This window comes from Bos indicus x Bos taurus, chromosome 9 (assembly GCF_003369695.1).
Source record: "Bos indicus x Bos taurus breed Angus x Brahman F1 hybrid chromosome 9, Bos_hybrid_MaternalHap_v2.0, whole genome shotgun sequence".
NCBI lineage: Eukaryota > Metazoa > Chordata > Mammalia > Artiodactyla > Bovidae > Bos > Bos indicus x Bos taurus.
Genome location: NC_040084.1, coordinates 13,194,556 through 13,218,388, shown reverse-complemented (window position 1 = coordinate 13,218,388; position 23,833 = coordinate 13,194,556). Strand labels below are relative to the sequence as shown.

Below are 23,833 nucleotides of genomic sequence, written 5' to 3'. Positions count from 1 at the left end.
CTCCATTGTGCAGACTATCTTTTCTCTCTTGTCATAGAGTAAGAACAACTTCACTTTCACTTTCACCCTCATGCATTGGAGAAGGCAATGGCAACCCATTCCAGTGTTTTTGCCTGGAGAATCCCAGGGACGGCGGAGCCTGGTGGGCTGCCATATATGGGGTCACACAGAGTCAGACACAACTGAAGTGACTTAGAAGCAGCAGCAGCAGCAATTGACCATGCATGTGTGGGTTTATTTCTGGGCTTTCTATTCTGTCCCACCGATCTATGAGTCTGCTTTTGTGCCAGAACCATACTGAGTTTTTATTACTATAGCTTTATAGTATAGTTGGAAGTCAGGAAGCATATTCCTCCAGCTGTTTCTCTTTCTCGATTGTTTTGGCTGTTCGAGGTCTTTTATGTTTCCATACAAGCTATTAAATTATTTGTCGAGTTCTGTGTAGAATGGCGTTGTTATTCTGATAGAGATAGCATTGAATTGGTACATTGGTTTGGGTAGTATGGTCATTTTAACGATATTAATTCTTCCAGTCCAAGAACACGGTATATAGAGGTCTCCTTTTTAATAAATTGTTAAGACATTACCACTTTACCCACTGACGTTTTCTTTCCTCAAGAGATCTGGTATTGTTTTTTTGCTTTTTAATTTTTTTTCTTTACTAAGTCTTTAGGACAGGATATTTTATAACTGTTTTGCTTCTCGTCTACCTTTTTGAAAGAGTATACAATTTTGCAGTCTTATGAAGCAAATAAGGGCTTTGGCTTGAGTATTTAGTTGCGCTAACTTAGAACATGCGTTTCATGCAGCTTTTTCTAAACCAATTTGTTGTTTCTTACATTTGACAGGAAAACATTTTTTTGTGAAGTTGTACATAGAAGATACTCAAATGTTATTGACTGACCTTACCCTTCCTATAGTCTAGAAGATTTTGCACATTTGACAACAAATACATTTTTGTTCTGTACCTTCGTGCTTCAACTGTTATTTTTAAAAGCTGTTTGAGCTATTATTACTTATTTAATGATACATTCTCTATACAAGATTCACGATCTCATTGATTATTCCTTCAGAAATTCCCTTACTCAAATATCTTAAAGAATTTGCTCTCAAAATATTGGCTGGGCAGATGATCTGAACAACTAAAAAATTTCCTTTCCAGTATTTTTTCATTCATCAGCAGTGTCATTTTAGAAGAATGTGGAGCTCTGGCAAGAACTTTTGTAATGCGCTTTGCCAACATTTAAGTATAATGAAGCCAAGAGAGTGTGTGACATTGCGTGATTGACAAGTCATCTCTGATAATAGCAAAAGAATAATTTCTTATCTAGAACATCAGAAAAAGCTGTTTTGTACTTTATTAAGATCTTGCCTTCAACTTTTGTTGTCCATTATGGTAGCCACCAACACTTGTGGTTATTAAATTTTAATTTAGATTAATTTAATTAAAAATTCATTTCCTCAGTCACACTAGCCATATTGCAAAGGCTTGATTGGGCTACTGTTTACCAAATTGGGCAGTGTAGACATAGAACATTTCGGTCACCATAATAAGTTCTATTAGACAGGGTTATCTTAAAATCCTGAAGGATTTTTTTAATGTCTGCCACAGCTAATTGGATAGTTTCTCCTAGAAACATTTAAAAATTCATCACTAATTTGAATGTTTTATAAATGAAGGGTTTCCCCCCTTAAAATATAACTTGTAATGTGGAAATACTATAAATTGATGTCATAATTGTCATTCGGAGAAAAGAAAGCTGTTGTTTTATACTCAGTTTACAAATGAACACTAACATTTACATATCATATTCTTCTTTCCAAATTTCTGACTCTGTGGGCTTCATATTCATGTGATAAATAGCTATTGAGATCCTGCTACATGTCAAGCTTATATGTTTGGCCTACAACTGGTCTTTCCCCCCACCCAGCTTTATTAAGATATAATTGACATTATGTATGTTTGTTTAAGATGTACACCATGATGATTTGATATACTTAATTACAAAATTGGAGAAAGGAACAGCAACCTACTCCAGTATTCTTGCCTGGAGAATTCCAGAGGAACCTGGCGGGCTACCATCTGTGGCGTCGCAAAGAGTCAGACACGACTAAGCGACTAACACACACAAGCACGTGTTACAAAATGATGCCCACAGTGGGGTTTGTTAACACCTCCATCATCTCAGTGGATTACCATTTCTTTTTTGTGGTGAGAACATTTAAGATCTACTCCCTTAGCAGCTTTCAAGTACATGATAGAGTAGTGCTGGCTATCGTCGCCATGCTGACATTAGATTGTAGCAGCTGCTCATCTTGTGACTGGAAGATGAGTTTCCCCCTCTCTCCAGCCCCTGCCCACCACCATTTTATTCTCTTTTTCCATGAGTTTTGACTTTTTGAATTTATGTATTTATTTAACTTTTGACTGCACCGGGTCTTTGTTGTGGCATGCAGGCTTTCTCTAGTTGTGGCGAACGGGGGCTACTCTTCGTTGCAGCGTACAAGCTTCTCACTGTGGTGGCTTCCCTCATTGTAGAGCTTGGTCTCTATTCCACATGATATACGGTATTTGTCTTTCTCTGTATAACTTATTTCACTTAGCATAATGCCCTCAGGGTCCATATGTGTTGTCACAAATGCCAGGATTTCCTTGTCTAAAGCTAACTAAGTCAATTATTTTCCAAGGGTTCCCAGACCACAGCCAAGAAAGGCTGAAGCTGGTTGACAAGTTACTTCAGGATTCACAGCTGGGACCAAGATCCTTATGTCTTTTACACAATGCACAGGCATGCAAAACTCTTACCAGGTCCCTTGGCATATGTTTGTAGATCCCACTGCCCCCAGAAAAACACTTTTGTCTGTGGATGGATGCCAGATTGTTGTTGGGGGTGGGGGACAGTGGATACCAATAAGGGGCATATTATTTGGCCATCTTGCTGACATCACTCTCCACGTATAGCTGCTCATGGTTGAGTGATTCTCCAAAACACTCAGATTATAGAAAATTCAATTGTTAGACTGTGAAAATATTCTGGTATGGCTCAGTTTGTTTCAATTTTCCTTCATTTATATTAATATAAGCAAGATTATGCCTAAATACTGGTGAAAAGCTACAGAAGCTATTATCAGAGCCCTATCCTCTTCTAAAACATCACCATCAGTAAGTGTAAATACATAGTTATAAACATGTCTTAAAATTATTACATATTTTATATCAGATATATTTCAGTTATTTAGATCAGATACATTTAGGCTCATATTTTTCAACAAAGAAGTATGATTTCACTTCTTTTGTGAGTTTCAAAGCCATGTAAAAAGAGCTATATTCCAAATTCCTTTAAATGCTAAATTCTCTAGACTGGTTTTTTCCTTCCTCTTTGTCCTAAGATTTTCAAGCAAGGGGTGATTAGGGCTCAGTGCAGCAGTGGGGAGGTTGCAGAATTCTTTAATTACTACAACTGCTGCTGTGTTATGCTTAGTCGTGTCCAACTCTTTGCAACCCCATGGACTGCAGCCCGCCTGGCTCCTCTGTCCATGAGATTCTCCAGGCAAGAATGCTGAGTAGGTTGCCATTTCCTTCTTCAGGGAATCTTCTTAACCCAGGAATAGAACCAGAGTCTCTTGCATCTCCTACATTGGCAGGTGGATTCTTTACCTCTAGTGCCACCCGGGGAAGCCCCAATTACTACAACAGTGGAACCCAAAGTTTGCTACACTTTGAAATCATCCATGGATCTTTCAAAAATATGGCCACCTACATCCTACCCATCTCCCAACCTGATTTAATTGGTCTCAGGTGTGATTTTGGCTCTGGGGTTTTTTAGCTCGCCTGGTGATTCTAACGTGCAGCAAAGTTTGAGAACCACTGCTGTGTAGAATCACCAGGGAAGCCTTTTAAAATATACACATTGGCCCTCCACTCAGAAGTTTGACTTTGGCTTTGAATCAGCAAGTCTGAGGTAGAACACAGCCAAATGTAATCTTGAAGTGCCAAAGGAGATTCTGAAGTGTAGCTGGAATCAAGAACCCTGCTATATAAGAATAATTGTCCCCTCTCTTTCTCTTCCCCCATATCCCCTACATCTTTGATACATGAGGGGAATCACAAGAGTATATCTACCAAATCAGATCAAAAGTCCCTAGGAAAAAAGGCCCCAAGTAATACTGGTTCTTCCCCTTTTTTAAATAATAGTGCACCCTAGAGGTGAAAACATAGATTGCTCCAGCTTTTGAAGAGACAGAGCAGAGTCTCAGTATACAGGAAATGTAAGGAACTGATTTCTCAGACCAGTGGTCTCCAGGCTTTACTTAATCATGTGTCTGTAAAGCGGGGGTACTTACCTGGTGGTCCAGTGGCTAAGACTCTGTACTCCCAATGCAGGAGGCCCAGGTTCGATCCCTGCTCAGGGAACTGGATGCCACATTGCCACAACTGAAGATCCCAAGTGCTGCAACTAAGACCTGGTACAGCCAAGTAAATAAATATATTTTTAAAAAATACAGTGTGGGGGATAACAATCTGAGCATATGCATATTTTTATGGTTATCTGTATGCACTTCTGTACTTTCATACATTATAAAATTTACATAAAGACAGACTCTTTAAATGATGGGTAAGATGAAATAAACAATATATACATAAATTTTGAATTTTAATAGGAAAAGCTTTTTGTCACTTAAAAATTAATAATAATACATTGTTTAATGGGAATAGTGTGTTTGAATATGGAGTATTGATGAGCCTGCCATCATTTTGTTTGGTATGGTAGCTGACAAAGGGCTCATGAAGAAAAGTGTCAACTCTACTATTTTCTTAGCATTCACTTGTACTTATGTTATTAGACTTCTGTTTACCTTCTCCAGATGAATCTTTTGAAGATTTTTTTTGTCTTTGCTGGGTCTTCCTTGGCGCATGTGGACTTTCTCCAGTTGCAGCCAGCAGGCGCTGCTCTCTAGGTGTGGTGCACAGGCTTCTCACTGCGGTGGCTTCTCTCATTGCAGAGCCCGAGGTCTAGGTGTGTGGGCTCAGTAGTTGTGGCAAGTGGGCTTAGCTGCCCTGCAGCCTGCAGAATCTTCCCTGGCCAGGGATCGAACCTGGGTCACTGGATTGGCAGGCAGATGCTTAACCACTAAACCACCAGGGAAAGGGAAAGTGAAGTCACTCAGTCATGTCCGACTCTTTGCGACCCCATGGGCTGTAGCCTATCAGGCTCCTCTGTCCATGGGATTTTCCAGGCAACAGTCCTGGAGTGGATTGCCATTTCCTTCTCCAGGGGATCTTCCTAACCCAGGGATTGAACCTGGGTCTCCCGCATTGCAGACAAACGCTTTACTGTCTGCGCCACCAGGGAAGTCAGTCCTTGTTAATTCTGTAGATTTGTTTTTGTTAAAACTGGCTAATGAAACCCATAAATCCATTCTGAAAGGCAGGTGTAAACTAAAGTGTGCTGTAATACTACACCAAGGGCAGACCAACAAGTAAGGATGCCATTAAACCCCTTTTGATTGGGGAAATCAGACAATATGTGATTATCTGACATATTCCAGGGCCAACCTATTTGTTAAATATGAATACAACTTAATTTCTTGTTTTAAAATGAGTATAGTGAGTATAGATAGATCTAGTATGCCTTTCCACGCAGTGGAGGATCATCTTGCGACCCCTGGGATGTTTATACCCTGCTTTGAAGACCATTACTCCAGATGGCTACATAAAAAACCTTTTATTGCACAGTTCTTATAAATCACTGTAATTGAATAAAGATTGGAGAATGAAATATGAATTCTAATAGGACTTCCAGTCTCTTACCTTTGCCCTTATGTCAGCCTCTGAATTTGATTATTAAACTGTCCTTTCTTTTTAAGGTGGAGAAATTAATACTTCAGGGGACTTCTGACACTTATAAGGCATTTTTAGTTTGACCTTTGAGCTCTAAGATTACATTTCTGTTTTTTTCTTCTAATCTGAATCATGGAGTTTCTATTGCTATTTAATATTTTTAGAGTTGTTTCAGAAATCTAAGATTTACTAGCCAAGATTGATAATGTGTTCTAGATGAAATTTTAGCTGATAAGATACAGATTTAAACATAGCTGTCCTGTGCTGTACTTAGTTATGTCCGACCCTTTGAGACCCCATGGACTGTAGCACGCCAGGCTCCTCTGCCTGCAGGGATTCTCCAGGCAAGAATACTGGAGTGGGTCACCATGCCCTCCTCCAAGGGATCTTCCTGACCCAGGTATCAAACCCAGATCTCCCGCATTACAAGCAGATTCTTTACCATCTGAGCCACCAGGGAAGCCCAAGAATACTGGAGTGGATAGCCTATCCCTTCTCTGGGGGATCTTCCCGACCCAGGGATCGAACTGGGGTCTCTTGCATTGCAGGCAGATTCTTTACCAGCTGAGCTACCAGGGAAGCCCAAGCATAGCTGTAGCTTATCCCAATTACACCTGGTGTTTGTTTGCTTGTTTTCTAGCTCTCTTCACAGAAGTCAGTGCCATGGATACCCATGCTGAAATCACTGCCACTCTGGGCTATTGTAGTTGCACATTTTTCTTACAACTGGACTTTTTATACTTTATTGACCTTATTGCCTACTTACATGAAGGAAGTCCTAAGGTTCAATATTCAAGAGGTAAGAAAAAATAAGCATCTACTTCTTACAGAGAATATACCGAATTTGTTCCTATCTCTGTGAAACTCAGTTATTTTGCATCTTGCATTTTACTTTTATACTAAATTCTAAAGACTTCTCTTTTTAGCCTCGCTTGTTGCTTTGCTCTGTCTGTGTTAACTCTTGATTCAGGGTATGTTGGCTAGTATCCCCTTTAACTGTGAAGATCTCACTAGTGCCCAGTAACATGCCAGGATCTCAGATGACAAATACAGGTAGTACTGTGTGTGTGTATGTGTGTGTGTATGTGTATGTTAGTCACTCAGTTGTGTCTGACTCTCTATGACCCTATGGACTGTAGCCCACCAGGCTCCTCTGTCCATGGAATTCTCCAGGTAAGAATACTGGAGTGGGTAGCCATTCCCTTCTCCAGGGGATCTTTCTGACCCGGGGATCAAACCCTGGTCTCCTGCGTTGCAGGCAAATTCTTTACCGTCTGAGCCACCAGGGTAGCCCTGCAGGTGATACTGTATTCCCTTGTAAAAGGGATGGTGGCAGGACTCTGCTGGCAGCCGAGTGGGGTGTTGGAAGGCACAAGATTATTGTGCAGAGGTTGCTCTGTATTGGCAGAGCTATAGTTGTAAAGCTGTATAAGACATATCTCCCTAAAACTGTCAATTCCTTCTGATCTCATCAAATGGAGACAATTCCTATTACCTCTGTGTTGATGGATTTTGTCTCTAAAGAAATTGAAGAAAAACATAAAGAGAAAGAGGCATACTTTGTAAGAAAACTTGGTAGTGTTTTTTGTCTTCAAATGAAGGATGAATCAAAGACATAAATGTTAGGAGTTAAAATGATAAAACTCTTAGAAGTGTACATCTTTGTGACCTGGCACTGAACAACAACTTCTCACATATGACCCCAAAAGCACACATGACCAAAAGAAAAAACTGATAAGTTGGGCTTCACCAGAATTGAAACCTTTTGTGCCTCAAAGGATATTATCCAGAATGAAAATCCATTGAATGGGAGAAAATATTTGCAAATCATATACTTGATAAGGATTAAGTATTCCAAATATGTAAAGAATTTATACAACTCAATAATAAAAAGCTAAATAACCCAATTTTTTTAATGGGCAGAGGATTTAAATAGACATTTCTCCAAAGAAAATGTGAAGATGACCAATAAGCCCATGTAAAGATGCTCAACACTATTACTCAATACAGAAATGGAACTCAGAACCATAATGAGATGCCACTTCACGCCTATCAGAATAAAAAATAAATAAAACAGAAAATAACAGGTGTTGGTAAGGATGCAGAGGAAATGGATCCTTCATACATTGCTGGTAGGATGTGAAGTGTAGCTGCCATGGAAAACAGTTTGGCAGTTCATCTAAAAGTTAAACATAAAGTTATTATGACCCAATAATTCCATTTCTGAGTCTATACCCAAGAGAACTGAAAACATATGTGCACGCAAAAACATGTACACGTACACAAAAGCTTATAACATCATTATTCATAATAACCAAGAGGTGCAAACAACCCAAATGGTGTCAGCTGATGAACAGATAAATAAAATATGGTATATTCCCCCAAGAACTATTACTGAGCCAGAGTGGAAACCCTGGAAGAAAAAGTAGCAGCCTGGGTGGTGAATGTAAAGACAGTAAGGCTGACTGCACAACTGCAGTGGTTACATGGACCTAAAGCTATCAACACTGTTAAAGTGAACTTTTCAGTCACTCAATTCCAAAGCATACTGAAAACGTTGGCCACATAGACCAAACCTTAAACTTGACCTAGACGGCTAAGCTGTGAAGAACTCCTCCGGCTACTTTTGAAAAACAAAATCCATTATACTGAAATATATCCACCAATTGCATTAACAGAAGTTAAACTGAACTGAGGCTTTACCCATAGCTTGGGATGGATTTGTTGCAAGCAACCTCATTTTTCCTAAGCTCTCTGTTAACAGAGCTTGACTGTAGTCCCCTACCGTAGTGACAAATTGCATGCAAATTTAAGGATCATTCCACTTGATGCTTCTTTTTGAAAATGTCCCAGGAGAACTATAAAAAGAATGCGGTATCAATAGCTGACTGGTAATTAGTTCAGTTCAGTCGCTCAGTCATGTCCGACTCTTTGCGACCCCATGAATCGCAGCACACCAGGCCTCCCTGTTCATCACCAACTCCCAGAGTTCACTCAGACTCACGTCCATCGAGTCAGTGATGCCATCCAGCCATCTCATCCTCTGTCGTCCCCTTCTCCTCCTGCCCCCAATCCCTCCCAGCATCAGAATCTTTTCCAATGAGTCAACTCTTCGCATGAGGTGGCCTAAGTACTGGAGTTTCAGCTTTAGCATCATTCCTTCCAAAGAAGTCCCAGGGCTGATCTCCTTCAGAATGGACTGGTTGGATCTCCTTGCAGTCCAAGGGACTCTCAAGAGTCTTCTCCAACACCACAGTTCAAAAGCATCAATTCTTTGGCGCTCAGCTTTCTTTACAGTCCAACTCTCACATCAATTCTTCGGCGCTCAGCTTTCTTCACAGTCCAACTCTCACATCCATACATGACCACTGGAAAAACCATAGCCTTGACTAGACAAACCTTTGTTGGCAAAGTAATGTCTCTGCTTTTTAATATGCTATCTAGATTGGTCATAACTTTCCTTCCAAGGAGTAAGCGTCTTTTAATTTCATGGCTGCAGTCACCATCTGCAGTGATTTTGGAGCCCCCAAAATAAAGTCTGACACTGTTTCCACTGTTTCCCCATCTACTTCCCATGAGGTGATGGAACTAGATGCCATGATCTTAGTTTTCTGAATGTTGATTAGTATATGTACTTAATTGCCTTCATTTATTTTTCATTAATATTTTTTTAGTTCTGTAATGAAAGACTTTAAAACTAGAATCTTAAAAAAAAACTAGAATCTTTTTACTTGGCATTTTCATACCAAAATAAAACAAACCAAAAAAAAAAAAGGCATTTGCTTTTTGAATCAAAATTAAAAGAAATGTGAATAGAGTTTGAAAATGATTCTCTTATTATATAGAAGCCTCTTTTTTAATGGTTTTTTCCTTGAAAAATCAGCATACTACATTCATGAAACAGCCTTTGTTCAAAATAAAGCTTGATTTGAAATGCATTGTATTTAAAATTATAATCTCATTAATTAAAAAGTTTAAAGATCTGATCATTTGTTATAAGCTTGCTTTGTTATATGTTTAGTTTTATTAGTTATCATCACTTTTACTTTTTCCTCATTTTTTCCTAGTGTCCCTATTTCTTACAACTCAGTGAGAGTTGAAGCAGTATCTGTTGGCCTATTTTGAATATTAACATTTTGGAATCAATTTTTTAAATAAATGAATACAAGGGACTATATCCTTGAACCGAATGCTTAATAACTATAGAAGACACCCATGGACATATACATGTGGTATAAATGTTGAAGATGTTAGCAGTTTTAGGTTTTCAGGGGAGTTTTCACCACTGGAATTTTAAGTGGAAAAATTCAGTAACTAGTTATTGTTGGTCTTAGCCCAGCAGAGGACAAGGCCAAGGTCAGAAAATTCTCTTCTCCATTTGCTACAGTTATTCATGTGTAAAGTTCTGCCACAAACAATAGATGTGGTCCCTCTCTGCAGAATTCCTTTTGTTTTTAGCATCTCTTATTTATTTGGCTGAACTGGGTCTTAGTTGCGGCACGTGAGCTGTTAGTCGTGGCACGTGGGATCTAGTTCCCTGACCAATGATTAAACCCTGGGCCCCTTGCATTGGAGCCGGAGTCTTAGCCACTGAACCACCAGGGAGGTTCCCCACTATGCAGAATTCTAAATGGAATAAAGTTAAAGAAGAAATTACTCAATACCAGAAAAAAGAAAAATATTCAACCATAGAAGTGGAACTAGAAGCATACAACATCTGAAAATAGATCACAAATTGTGATAAAAAATTATATCTTTTCTTAAGCACTCTTAAATTTAAAATATTAGCAACTTTTGCTGATCTATTCCATTAATTATGCTTAGAATTACTACCAGATTTATTAGGTGGAATGTATTTATTCGATAGATGGGATTTATTTATTAGACAAATAGAATTTATTTATTAGATAAAATTATTACCAGGATGGGGCGGCCACATGTATACCTATGGCCAATTCATGTTGAACTGTGCCAAAAACCATCACAATATTGTAAACTAATTATCCTCCAGTTAAAACAATTTTAATAAATAAAAAAGTAAATAAAAAATATTTCTCAAAAGCTTAATGGGGCTGGTGCACTGGGACGACCCAGAGGAATGGTACAGGGAAGGAAGAAGGAGGAGGGTTCAGGATGGGGAACACGTGTAAACCTGTGGCGGATTCATGTTGATATATGGCAAAACCAATACAATATTGTAAAGTTAAAAAGTAAAATTAAATTAAATTTAAAAAAGAAAAAGCTTAAAGAGAGTCCATAGTAATAATAAAATAATTAATAATAAATACATTAATAATAGTAACAATAAAATAATAAAATCAACAACTATAGCAACAGAGAAAAAAGAAACAAAAATCTAGAACCAACTACAGAACAAATCAAAATATAAGAATAAATTGTTTTTCTTGGAAAAACAATTATTATTACCAGATTTTAGTATCAGTGATAAAATATCTTTCTACCTTTTTTGTGTTTGTACATCTCTAACAGGTGTACCCATCTCTCTCAGACTAAAAAGTGTTCTCTTTTTAACTTTTTACTTTGTATTGGGGTATAACCAATCAACAGACAATCTTGTGATAGTTTCAGGTTGAACAGCAAAGGAACTCAGCCAAACATATACATGTATCTATTCTCCCCCAAACTTCCCTTCTATCCGGACTGCCACATAACATTGAGCAGAGTTCCCTGGGCTGTACAGTAGGTCCTTGTTGGTTATCCATTTTGACTACAGTAGCGTGTACATGTCCCTCCCAGACTCCCTAACTATCCCTTACAGCCATCTTCCCCCCTCCCCAGAAACCATAAGTTCATTCTCTTAAGTCTGTGTCTGTTTCTGGAAAACCTTTGTTTTTATCAGAATTGGGCCATTTAGGCTTGGCACCTCAGGTTGTGCTTAAAGAAAAAATGAATAGAAAGAAAATTTTTTTTTGAGTATGCTTTCTTCATTTTCCAGAATGGGTGATTTCCTGAAAAGCAGTCAAATCAAAACGAATAACACATTTCCATGAGACATTCTGTTTCATATCTCATGGTTTTTTCATTTTGTTTAGGTAGTGTTGTAGAGGAAGAGAAGAGGGGGGAAAAATAGAGCTCTCTCTATCACCCACCACCTTTGTCCTCTGCTCGAAGCATGTGCGAGTGCTCCAGGCACTGTTTTTTTAAACTGCATCTTCTTTATGTTGCATACTTTAATTTCAGAACAAAATAAACCAAAAAGACAACACGTAACATTCAAACCCCATGTCAGACGTGGAAAGGAATAGAGCCTGAGGCCCTTGTATCCTGCCTTAGACAGAAGGATGGAAATAAAACCACTGGACATCAGCAGAGGGAGCTGGATGGGCCAGGGCCACTGGGGCTACTGCCAGGGGAATCACGGGGACACGATACAGAGGGCACAAAGTCTGATGAGAAACTCCTCATCTACTTCTTCCATGCATCCTCGTCACCCTGGAGCAAGGTGGGGGGCGGTGGTGGGGGGGGGGGGCACCAGCAGCCCTGGGCTCCTCTGCTGTCACTTCACCTTCATCAGCGCCCGGCACTGATGCAGCTGAAGTAGGTCTGGGCATCCTCAAGCAAGAAGCCGGAAGAGAGCAGTTTCTAACAGCATCTGGATGGTGCTCACTTTAAAATAATTCATTAAGCTGTGCATTTGACTAATGTGATTTTCTCTGAATTTTATTTTATAATTAAAAAATGTTTTCAAAATAAATAAATTAAGACTGTCCTATGGGAGAAAGCCCTAGGCTAATAGGAAGACATCCTCTCACTGAAGCTAGAGCCCAAATCCCAAAATAGCATTCAAGATCACCCTAAGCAGACTAGACTACGGGGAGCTCTGGTTCCCCGTGAGACAGGCTCTCCGGGACTGCATTGAGCTGAATCCCGGAATCCTTGTAAAAACCGAACTTGCTTACTGTATTATGTAAAAATTAGCACAATACTGCTATGTATTTCATGTGGTGGTAAGGGTATGTGTATGTGTGTGTGTGTGTGATTTTGGTTCTTTTTCCCTCCATCAATCCTGGATCTTCTTATTCCTTCCAGAATGGGTTTTTATCTGCAGTCCCTTATTTAGGCTGTTGGTTATGTATGATCCTGTCTGGTCAAGCTGCTGACAATTTAAGGGCAAGATGGAATTTTTCAACTCTATGGGTTCGAAGAGTTTTTAGCCTTATAGGTAGGTAAAAATGAATCATGTTGTTTTGGTTTACAATTATTTACTGTGTTTACGTTGAAAGGCAAAGTAAAAGTGATAATATTAGTTATTTGTTCACATATCAAAACAATATATTTTAACACACGTAGTACATGTCTGTATAAGATGGTTCTTTTTGAATGATGCATTTTGAGGATTGCGATTTATAATATCCTGTTATCTCTACCATACTCTTATAGCTATAAAAAAAAAAAGGCTTGCTTTGCTAAATATCTTCCCCAGAATTTTTATAAATCATTTTGTTTTCAACTCTAAGTTTGCAATGAAAGTAAGAAAGTCTCCATCCCTTTTCTATTTTAAATTTCAATCAAAAATAAATACTAGCATCATTATAGCAAATGAGGACCCATAAATCAAAGAACTCAAAGGAACCTTAAATAATCATGTTTCAGACTCTGATTTCAGAAAAGTGAATTTTAAAACGATGTAAGACAACTACTAAGTTCCTTGGTTGCAGTATCTACAAATACAGCATTTCCATCATCATAGAGAGTTACTGAATGGCCCTGCTATAGGCACAGAAAACACAGCAGCTGCTCGTTACATCCCTTCCTATATTACTTTTATGTTATGCTTGCTACTACTACTGCTAAGTTGCTTCAGTCGTGTCCGACTCTGTGTGACCCCATAGACAGCAGCCCACCAGGCTGCCCCGTCCCTGGGATTCTCCAGGCAAGAACACTGGAGTGGGTTGCCATTTCCTTCTCCAATGCATGAAGGTGAAAAGTGAAAGTGAAGTCGCTCAGTCCTGTCCGACTCTGAGCGACCCCCATGGACTGCAGCCTACCGGGCTTCTCCATCCATGGGATTTTCCAGGCAAGAGTACTGGAGTGGGTTGCCATCGCCTTCTCCGATGTTATGCATAATTGCCTGTAATAAACTCCGCGTACCGGTTTCAGTTGTCAAAACCTAGATGGAGTATTTTCCTAACCTTATCTAACAAAGTTTATTATTTAGTTTACTTTCTTTGGTTATGTGAATTTTGAATCATATTCTGTATCAAATGTTGCCTCTCTCTGGAACCGTATGTTTTAGTCATTCTCTTGCTCTTTTCTCAAACATTGTAGAACATTAGCTGAGTCCTGGTCACATGTAAATTTAATAACATTGCATAAAGAGATTTTTTAACTTTTATAATAGTTGCATTAATCCTATATATTTTCCAGCACTTTTTATTTCAGTTCAGTTCAGTCGCTCAGTCAGTCGTGTCTGACTCTTTGCTACCCCATGGACTGCGGCATGCCAAGCTTCCCTGTCCATCACCAACTCCTGGAGCTTGCGCAAACTCATGTCCATTGAGTCAGTGATGACATCCAACTATCTCATCCTCTGTCGTCCCCTTCTCCTCCCGCCTTCAATCTTTCCCAGCATCAGGGTCTTTTCAAATGAGTCGGTTCTTCACATCAGGTGGCCAAAGTATTGGAGTTTCAGCTTCAGCATCAGTCCTTCCAATGAATATTCAGGACTGATTTCCTTTATTTATGAAACTATAATTGAAGCTGAGTCTTCCAGGCAGTACAATGTTTCTACAGTAGGTGGCAGTAATATCAAATCTCAGATTTATGCTGTATTAAACAGCAAGCAAATACTAATGCTGGGGCTTGTTTTTTTCTTTCTGTAACGTTTTAACTCCAGGGATGATTGGACCTGCGATATTCCTGGTCGCTGCAGGATTTATAGGCTGTGATTATTCCTTGGCTGTTGCATTCCTAACCATATCAACAACACTGGGAGGCTTTTGCTCTTCTGGATTTAGCATTAATCATCTGGACATTGCTCCTTCGTAAGTACTGATTTAAGATTGGTTCAGATTAGCTTTAAGTTATTATTTAAATTATTAATCATTTGATCATTATTAATCATTAATTGTAGTGAATTATGCATAACATAAACTTTACTATTGATACCATTTTTAAAATATCTTAGAAATTCTAATGTATTTTTATTTATTTATTTTTGAACTTTTAATTTTGTACTAGGATATAGCCAATTAAAAATGTCGTGAAAGTTTCAGGGGAACAGCAAAGGGACTCAGCCAAATATATACATGTATCCATTCTCCCCCAAAACCCCCTCCTACCCAGGCTTCCAAATAACATTGAACAGAGTTCCTTGTGCTACAGAGTAGGTCCTTGTTGGTTATCCATTTTACATATAGCAGAGTCTATATGTCCATTCCAAATTTCCTAAGTATCCCTTCATTAAGTGCATCCATTCACATTGTCATGCAACCATCAACATGATCCATTCAAGAACTCTTTTTTTTTTTTTTAATATTTATTTCTTTATTTAGTCACGCTGGTTCTTCATTGCTGCTCAGGCTTTGTTCTAGTTGAGGAGAGCAAGTTCTGCTCTCTGGTTGCAGTGTGCTGGCTTCTCATTGCGTTGGCTTTTTTTGTGGAACAAGGGCTCTAGGGTGCGTGCTGGCTCAGCAGTTGTGGCACACAGACTCAACTGCCCCGAGGCACAGGGGATCTTCCTGGACCAGGAATCGAACCCACGTGTCCTGCACTGGCAGGCAGATTCTTTACCACAGAACCACCAGGGAAGCACGTTCCAGAACTCTTTTTTATATTCCCAAGCTGAGAGCCTGGACCCATTAAACACTAACTCCCATTCTTCCTCCCTCACCCCCGCTCCCTGGCAACTGCCCTTCTATTTTCTTGTGTCTATGAATTTGACTGCCCTAAGACTGACTTAAATCTTTAAACAAAGTTTCAGTTTACATAATAATTAAAGCATGAAGTTGTTTTTAAATTTAAACGTTTAACTATCATCACCTCTGTAAAAACATTATATACACCACCCAGCTAGAATAGGACCTCAGTGAAGGCAGAGTTCTTCAGAGTCTTAACGTTCTCAGGGCTCACCATGGAGCTTGGCCACGGTAAGCATTTAGTTGGTTGGATGAATGCCCAAGACCAGACCAAGTTGTTTGTCCAGTTATGATCTTCAGTTCAGTTCAGTTCAGTTCACTCGCTCAGTCGTGTCCGACTCTGCGACCCCATGAATCGCAGCACGCCAGGCCTCCCTGTCCATCTTACCTATGTGCAAATATATTTGTTTAGTACTTGATAGCATATAAACCCTCTTCACAAACATTATCTTGTTTGATCCTCAAAGCATTCCTTTGAGAAAGGAATTCTTGACCTATTTTATGACTGAGAAAACTCAGATTCAGAGAAGTCAAGTGACTCATCTTGTATCGCCCAGCTAATACATGATAGAGGCAAAACTTCCCCTAGGATCCTACTTTTAAGCCCAGAATTCTTTCAATAGCTATTTCTCTGGAAGTATTCTTTGGGCCACATTCTTCTAGAATTCTTTTGTGCCAGTTGATAGAAGGTAGAGGGGGGGGACTGTGTGAATATTTTAACCCAGAGGATTCGGTGCACTTAATGTTTTTAAAATAATGAATATGAATTTATTTTTAGAGAAAAGACAAGTAGTCTCCTACCCCTTAGCCCCATTTTTTCACACCTAGATTACCCCAGAATCTTCCTATTCCTATTAATCCTCAGTTTCCCATCCCTTCAATAAATACTTCTAGATAAGCACCAATAAACTGATGCTCATAGAACTTGCATGGACCTTTGAAATCATTCTAATCCAGTCTCTTGTTTTGTATAAGAAGTCCAAGAAGGCACCGCAGGATCAGAGTCTTTGTATGCCTGGCTCCAGGCAGAGTCCTGTCTGCTGTCCACAACGCCTTCCACTGGGATTCATTCTCAGCCTCTGGTCCATCTCCTTTCCTCCCCACCCGTATGAATCCTTCCCAGCTCACATCCCAGTTCTTCATTAAGCCTTTCCAGACCCTTGTGCTTTTTTCTCTCTTCCTTTTCTCAGTTTATAATTTTATGCTGGATATCATAGCTTAATTTGTAATTATTTCTGAATGTAACTCTTCTCTTTCTTCTCGCCCTAGTCTGTTTAGGAGCTTTCTCAGACTGAGACATCTTATATATCCATATCACAACTTCTACACAAGGAGAAGCACCCCCAATCCATAGCTGTTGAGTGCTTGATGTACATGATCATGCTAAAAAAAAAATAGGAGCTTCCATCTACATACCCTTAACAGTGGGGAACCGAGGAAAGAAAACGAGTGACATGTGGGTATTGGGCCAAGAAACGATTTGAAACAAAAGATAGCCAAGCAAAAGCTCTGGTGCTGTCACCTCTGAGGGTCCAGGGCCCAAGTCTGTCCTGTTGACCCCCGGCAGTGCTGTGCAGGGCCATCGGCAGTGCTGTCAATCAATTACATGCATGGAAGACGGAAAATAGATTTTCTTTTTTTATCATTTTATTTTATGTATTTATTTTTGGCTGTGCTGGGTCTTTGCTGCTGTGTGGGCTTTCCTCGAGTTGTGGCAAGTGGGGCCTACTCTGGTTGCGGTGTGCAGGCTTCTCGTTGTGATGGATTCTCTCGCTGCAGAACAGAGCTCTTGGGCACGTGGCCTTCAGTAGTTGCAGCTCCTGGGCTTTACAGCGCAGGCATAATAGTTGGGGTGCACGGGCTTAGTTGCTCCCCGGTACTGGGATCTTCCAGGACCAGGGATCAAACCGGTGTCTCCTGCGTTGGCAGGCAGATTCTTTACCGCTGAGCCACCAGGGAAGCCTGGAAAACAGATTTTCGTATTCAGTATCATGACAAAATCCTTTCTAAAAACCTGTTTGTGTATTGACCTTACTGTGTGTCAATCAACACTTTGCTTTAATGCTCTTTCTTATGAGAAACAGGGGAAGAATTTTGTGAACTTTACAAGCTAGAAAATGTTAAGTATACATGTTGTTGAGTTTAGAACTAAAGGAGTTTTAGAATTCCCCAGTGGTCCAGTGGTTAAGGCTCCTCACTTCTAGTGCAGGGTGCACAAGTTCAATCCCTGTTAAGGGGGCTGTTAATAAGATCCAACATGCCGTGCAGGGCAACCAAAAAAAATTTTTTTAATTAAAAAAAAACAAAACTAAACTAAAGGAGCTTAACATAGTGAGGAAAGAGAAGAAGACTTGAAAAGTAAATTAACCTCAAGAAAACCTTGTTAAATATAGTGACAGTTTGAAAGATCGGATACAAACGTAACTGAAATAATTAAGAGCCCATTGACATAAAAGGAGTGAAGGTGTAAGAAGCCTTTTCAGCAGATGGGCCTAAGCAGGAGCCCAAAGGCCTAAACACATCTCTGCTCGGGACTTGAGGTAGACGTGGTATTTACAAAGTAGACTAAGTCTCATTACAGAAAAGGATTCAAGGCATAGCAATAATTAAAGGACTGAAATATGTTCCCTTATGCGATTGATTAGAAAAGGAATCTGGAAAGGATTTCCCTGGAAGTAAGTTAAACGGGTGACATTGTTTTTGTAAACTACAGTGCACAGTTCGTACATCAGGGTATACAGTGCATAGTTCGTACATGCAGGGTATACGTGTATAGTTGATACAGTGTATAGTTTTATCATAGAAAGTTAGAACTAGGAAAGATTTAGAGTATTCTTATCTATGAGGACTCTGGTCCATGGACCACTGGCATCATTACATGAGAGCTTGTGCAAAATGCAGATTCTCAGGCATCTCTCCAGACTTAGTGAACCAGAATCTGCATCTTTAGATCCTCAGGGATCTAAAGGATCCTTTATATCCCTGTGCTTTCAAGCATGAGGCCCAGGTCTGGCCCAGTCCTCTAGTGCATACAACAAATGTCTGTATAGTACCAGTTGTACATTCAACCCTCCACGGGGCACTATAGAGAATAAAACCCAGCTCCTGCTCACAAGGCAATCAGTCTAGTTTGGGAAAGAAACAATAAAAAATAATTGTAATAAGTTATGAATTCATTCTTTCAGCAAATGCTTATCACGTGCCCACCTACTAAGTGTCAGCCAACACAGCCCAGCCCTGGCCTGTGGAACTCTTAGTCTAGGGTGGTAGACATGAAAGAAACAAATAAAAACTAACTTTTTGAAGAGAAAGTAAGAGAATATAATAGGGGGCATAAGGCAGATCAGGGAGCAAGGGAAGGTCTCTCTGAGGAACTGATACTTATTTAAGCTAAAGCCTCAAAGATAAGCAAGAAGTTAGGCAAAAAGGAAGTAGTGTTCTTGACAGGAGAATTTACATGGCAGGAAGAGGAAATTGGTGTGTGTCTCAGTCTGCTTGGGCTGCCAGAATAAAACACACAGACTGAGTACCTTAAACGACAGAAATTTTCTTACAGTTCTAGAGGCGAGAATTCCCATCAAGGTGCCGACACCTTGGTTTCTGGTGAGCACTCTTCCTGGTTGGCAGAAGGGCCAACTCCTTGCTCTGTGCTCACATGGCCTTTCCCTGGGTACGTGTGCATGGGTGTGTGCAGAGAGCTCTGATGTCTCTCACTCTTCTTATAAGGGCATCAGCTTTGTCAGATGAGAGTCCCGCTCCTTATGATCTCATTTAACCTCTATCACCTCGTAAAGAGCCTGTCTCCAAATGCAATCACATTGAGGGTCAAGACTTCAACATATGAACTTTGGAAGCACATAGACATTCATTCCAAAACTCTATATTTCACTTAACTGAGAGGTCACCTGTGGCTGAGATGCAGGGAAGAAGGCCACTGGGGAGTAAGTAGGGGCCTATCAGTTCAGTTCAGTTCAGTCGCTCAGTCGTGTCCGACTCTTTGCGACCCCATGAATCACAGCACACCAGGCCTCCCTGTCCATCACCAACTCCCGGAGTTCACCCAGACTCACGTCCATCGAGTCAGTGATGCCATCCAGCCATCTCATCCTCTGTCATCCCCTTCTCCTCCTGCCCCCAATCCCTCCCAGCATCAGAGTCTTTTCCAATGAGTCAACTCTTCGCATCAGGTGGCCAAAGTACTGGAGTTTCAGCTTTAGCATCATTCCCTCCAAAGAAATCCCAGGGCTGATCTCCTTCAGAATGCACTGGTTGGATCTCCTTGCAGTCCAAGGGACTCTCAAGAGTCTTCTCCAACACCACAGTTCAAAAGCATCAATTCTTTGGCGCTCAGCCTTCTTCACAGTCCAACTCTCACATCCATACATGACCACAGGAAAAACCATAGCCTTGACTAGATGGACCTTTGTTGGCAAAGTAACGTCTCTGCTTTTTAATATGTTGTCTAGGTTGGTCATAACTTTTCTTCCAAGGAGTAAGTGTCTTTTAATTTCATGGCTGCAGTCACCATCTGCAGTGATTTTGGAGCCCCAAAAAATAAAGTCTGACACTGTTTCCACTATTTCCCCATCTATTTCCCATGAAGTGATGGGACCGGATGCCATGATCTTCGTTTTCGGAATGTTGAGCTTTAATCCATCTTTTTCACTCTCCACTTTCACTTTCATCAAGAGGCTTTTGAGTTCCTCTTCACTTTCTGCCATAAGGGTGGTGTTATCTGCTTATCTGAGGTTATTGATATTTCTCCCGGCAATCTTGATTCCAGCTTGTGTTTCTTCCAGTCCAGCGTTTCTCATGATGTACTCTGCATATAAGTTAAATAATAGGGTGACAATATACAGCTTTGATGTACTCCTTTCCCTATTTGGAACCAGTCTGTTGTTCCATGTCCAGTTCTAACTGTTGCTTCCTGACCTGCATACAGATTTCTCAAGAGGCAGATCAGGTGGTCTGGTATTCCCATCTCTTTCAGAATTTCCCACAGTTTATTGTGATCCACACAGTCAAAGGCTTTGGCATAGTCAATAAAGCAGAAATAGATGTTTTTCTGGAACTTTCTTGCTTTTTCCATGATCCAGCAGATGTTGGCAATTTGATCTCTGATTCCTCTGCCTTTTCTAAAACCAGCTTGAACATCAGGAAGTTCACAGTTCACATATTGCTGAAGCCTGGCTATAGTAAGTATTTTAAATTGTATCCAAAGCAAGTAGGAAGTGACCTTCTCTGGTCACTTTTAATGTCACTCTTGTGTGAACAAATACAAGCAGAGAAAAGCAATTAGGAGGCTATTGCAGTAACCCAGGTAGGAGGTGGTGATGGCCTGGAATGGAGATAGAAGATGTAAAGAGGTAGATAGAGTTGAGATCTTTGTAAATACAGTAGAAGTGACTTGACAATAGATTAGACCTGAAGAGTAAAGAAGATACCCATGATGATGCATGCATGCTCAGTCACTTCAGTCGTGTCCAACTCTTTGTGACCCTATGGACTGTAGCCTGCCAGGCTCCTCTGTCCATGGAATTCTCCAGGCAGGAGTACTACTGGAGTGGGTTGCCATGCCCGCCTCCAGGGGATATTCCCAATCCAGGAATAGAACCCACATCCCCTGCACCTGCTGCACTGGCAGGCAGATTCTTTACCCACTGAACCACCTGTTGTTGTTTTTGAGTCACTCAGTCGTGGCCAACTCTTTTAGACCCCATGCATTGCAGCACACCAGGCTTCCCTGTCCTCCACTATCTCTCGGAGCTTGCCGAAACTCATGTCCATTGAGTTGGTGATGCCATCCAACCATCTCATCCTGTGTCATCCCCTTCTCTTCCTACCTTCAATCTTTCCCAGCATCCGAGTCTTTTCTAGTGAGTCAGCTCTTCATATTAGGTGGCCAAAGTATTGGAGCTTCAGCTTCAGCATCAGTCCTTCCAATGAATATTCAGGACTGATTTCCTTTAGGATTGACTGGTTTGATCTCCTTGCAGTCCAAGGTACTCTCAAGAGTCTTCTCCAACACCACAGTTCAAAAACATCAATTCTTTGGCACTTTATGTCCAAGTCTTGATGGTCAAACTCTCACATCCAAACATGACTACTGGGAAAACCATAGCTTTGACTATACAGACTTTTGTTGGCAAAGTAATATCTCTGCTTTATAATATGCTGTCTACATATGGCATAGCTTTTCTTCCAAGGAGCAAGTGTCTTTTAATTTCATGGCTGCAGTCACCATCTGCAGTGATTTTGGTGCCCAAGACAATAAAGTCTGTCACTGTTTCCATTGTTTCCCCATCTATTTGCCATGAAGTGATGGGACCAGATGCTGTGATCTTTGTTTTTTGAATATTGGGTTTAAGCCAACTTTTTCACTCTCCTCGTTCACTTTCATAAAGAGGCTTTTTAGTTCCTCTTCACTTTCTGCCATAAGGGTGGTGTCATATGCATATCTGAGGTTATTGATATTTCTTCCAGCAATCTTGATTCCAGCTTGTGCTTCTTCCAGCCCAGCGTTTCTCATGATGTACTCTGCATATAAGTTAAATAAGCAGGGTGACAATATACAGCCTTGACGTACTCCTGAGCCACTTGGGAAGCCCATTATTGTGGTGACTAGGTTGTATTACATTTTTGACCCATAGTTTTTCTCATTAAGTAAACTGTGAGCTCCTTGAGAACAAGAACTATGTTTAATTCATTACTGGACATGAGAGTCCTCTGTAGTGGTGGACACAAATGACATACTTAGGAATTTTTTGTTAAGTGAGCCACCACGGTGAGAAGCCCATGAACTGCAGTGAAGCATAGCACCTGTTCACCACAGCCAGAGAAATGCCACACAGCAGTGAAGACCCAGCTCGACCAAACATAAATAAATAAATAAAATTTAAGAATTATTTGTTAAATGAATAGATGGATGGGCAGATGACAGCAATAGTTGGTGTTTACTATTAAAATGGCTTGAACTGTTGGATCTCCTTCATCCATTATAGTTATAATTGGTTAGAAACTGTGATAAGAATCGACTATGTTCCAAGGAAGACATTAGGGTGAGTGATGTATTTCTTACACATTTGAGGAGTATCTTCATAATCAACAATTTTAGTTCATCCTGTTCCCTCTTACTCTGAGAATACTCAATAAATTGTGGGGAAATAAGACGTAATTTTTAAAAATGTATTCAACAGATTATTTATTGAGCATCTACTGTCCAAAGTGGTATGTGTCCTGGGCACACCCAGATTCTATCCTCAAGGAGGTTAAAATAATAAACTATAGTTGTTGTTTTTTATTTATGTTGGAGTCCAGTTGATTTACAATGTTGTATTAGTTGGACAGCAAAGTGAATCAATTTGCTGTATATGTATATGAATCTATTATATGTATCCATATATCCTCTCTTCTTTAGATTATTTTCCCGTGTAGGTCATTATACAGTATTGAGTAGACTTCCCTGTGCTATGTAGTAGAGCCTTACTAGTTATCTTTTTTATATATAGTAGTATATGTATCAGAGAAGGCAATGGGACCCCACTCCAGTACTCTTGCCTGGAAAATCCCATGGACGGAGGAGCCTAGTGGGCTGCAGTCCATGGGGCCGCTAAGAGTTGGACATGACTGAGCCACTTCACTTTCACTTTTCACTTTCATGCATTGGAGAAGGAAATGGCAACCCACTCCAGTGTTCTTGCCTGGAGAATCCCAGGGACGGGGGAGCCTGGTGGGCTGCCGTCTATGGGGTCGCACAGAGTCGGACACGACTGAAGCGACTTAGCAGCAGCAGCAGCAGCAGCAGTACATGTATGTCAGTCCCAGTCTCACAGTTTATCCTTCTCCTTTCCCCTCCCAGTAAAAATAAGTCTTTTTCTACATCTGTGACTCTATTTCTGTTTTGTAAATAAGTTCATCTGTACCTTTTTTTTAGATTCCACATGCCCATCCATAATGCCCTACAATGGCATTATTTCTTTCTTTTTTATGGTTGAGTAATATTCCATTAAACATATGTACCACATCTTCTTTTTTTTGTTTTTGTTTTTTTTGTACCACATCTTCTTTATCCATTCCTCTGTTAATGGATATTTATATATCTGTAACAATGCCT

The 23,833-nt window shown here is 40.1% G+C and overlaps 1 protein-coding gene across 3 annotated transcripts in view; it reads left to right on the top strand.

Moving 5' to 3' along the window:
• Positions 1-23,833, top strand: part of SLC17A5 (solute carrier family 17 member 5) — a 76,065-nt gene that overhangs the window by 36,696 nt on the left and 15,536 nt on the right. For all 3 annotated transcript variants that reach the window (XM_027550945.1, XM_027550944.1, XM_027550946.1), the window contains 3 exons: positions 6,483-6,641; positions 12,893-13,025; positions 14,700-14,847. In XM_027550945.1, coding sequence (XP_027406746.1) covers positions 6,483-6,641; positions 12,893-13,025; positions 14,700-14,847 — 440 coding nt within the window. The remainder of the gene's footprint in view (positions 1-6,482; positions 6,642-12,892; positions 13,026-14,699; positions 14,848-23,833) is intronic.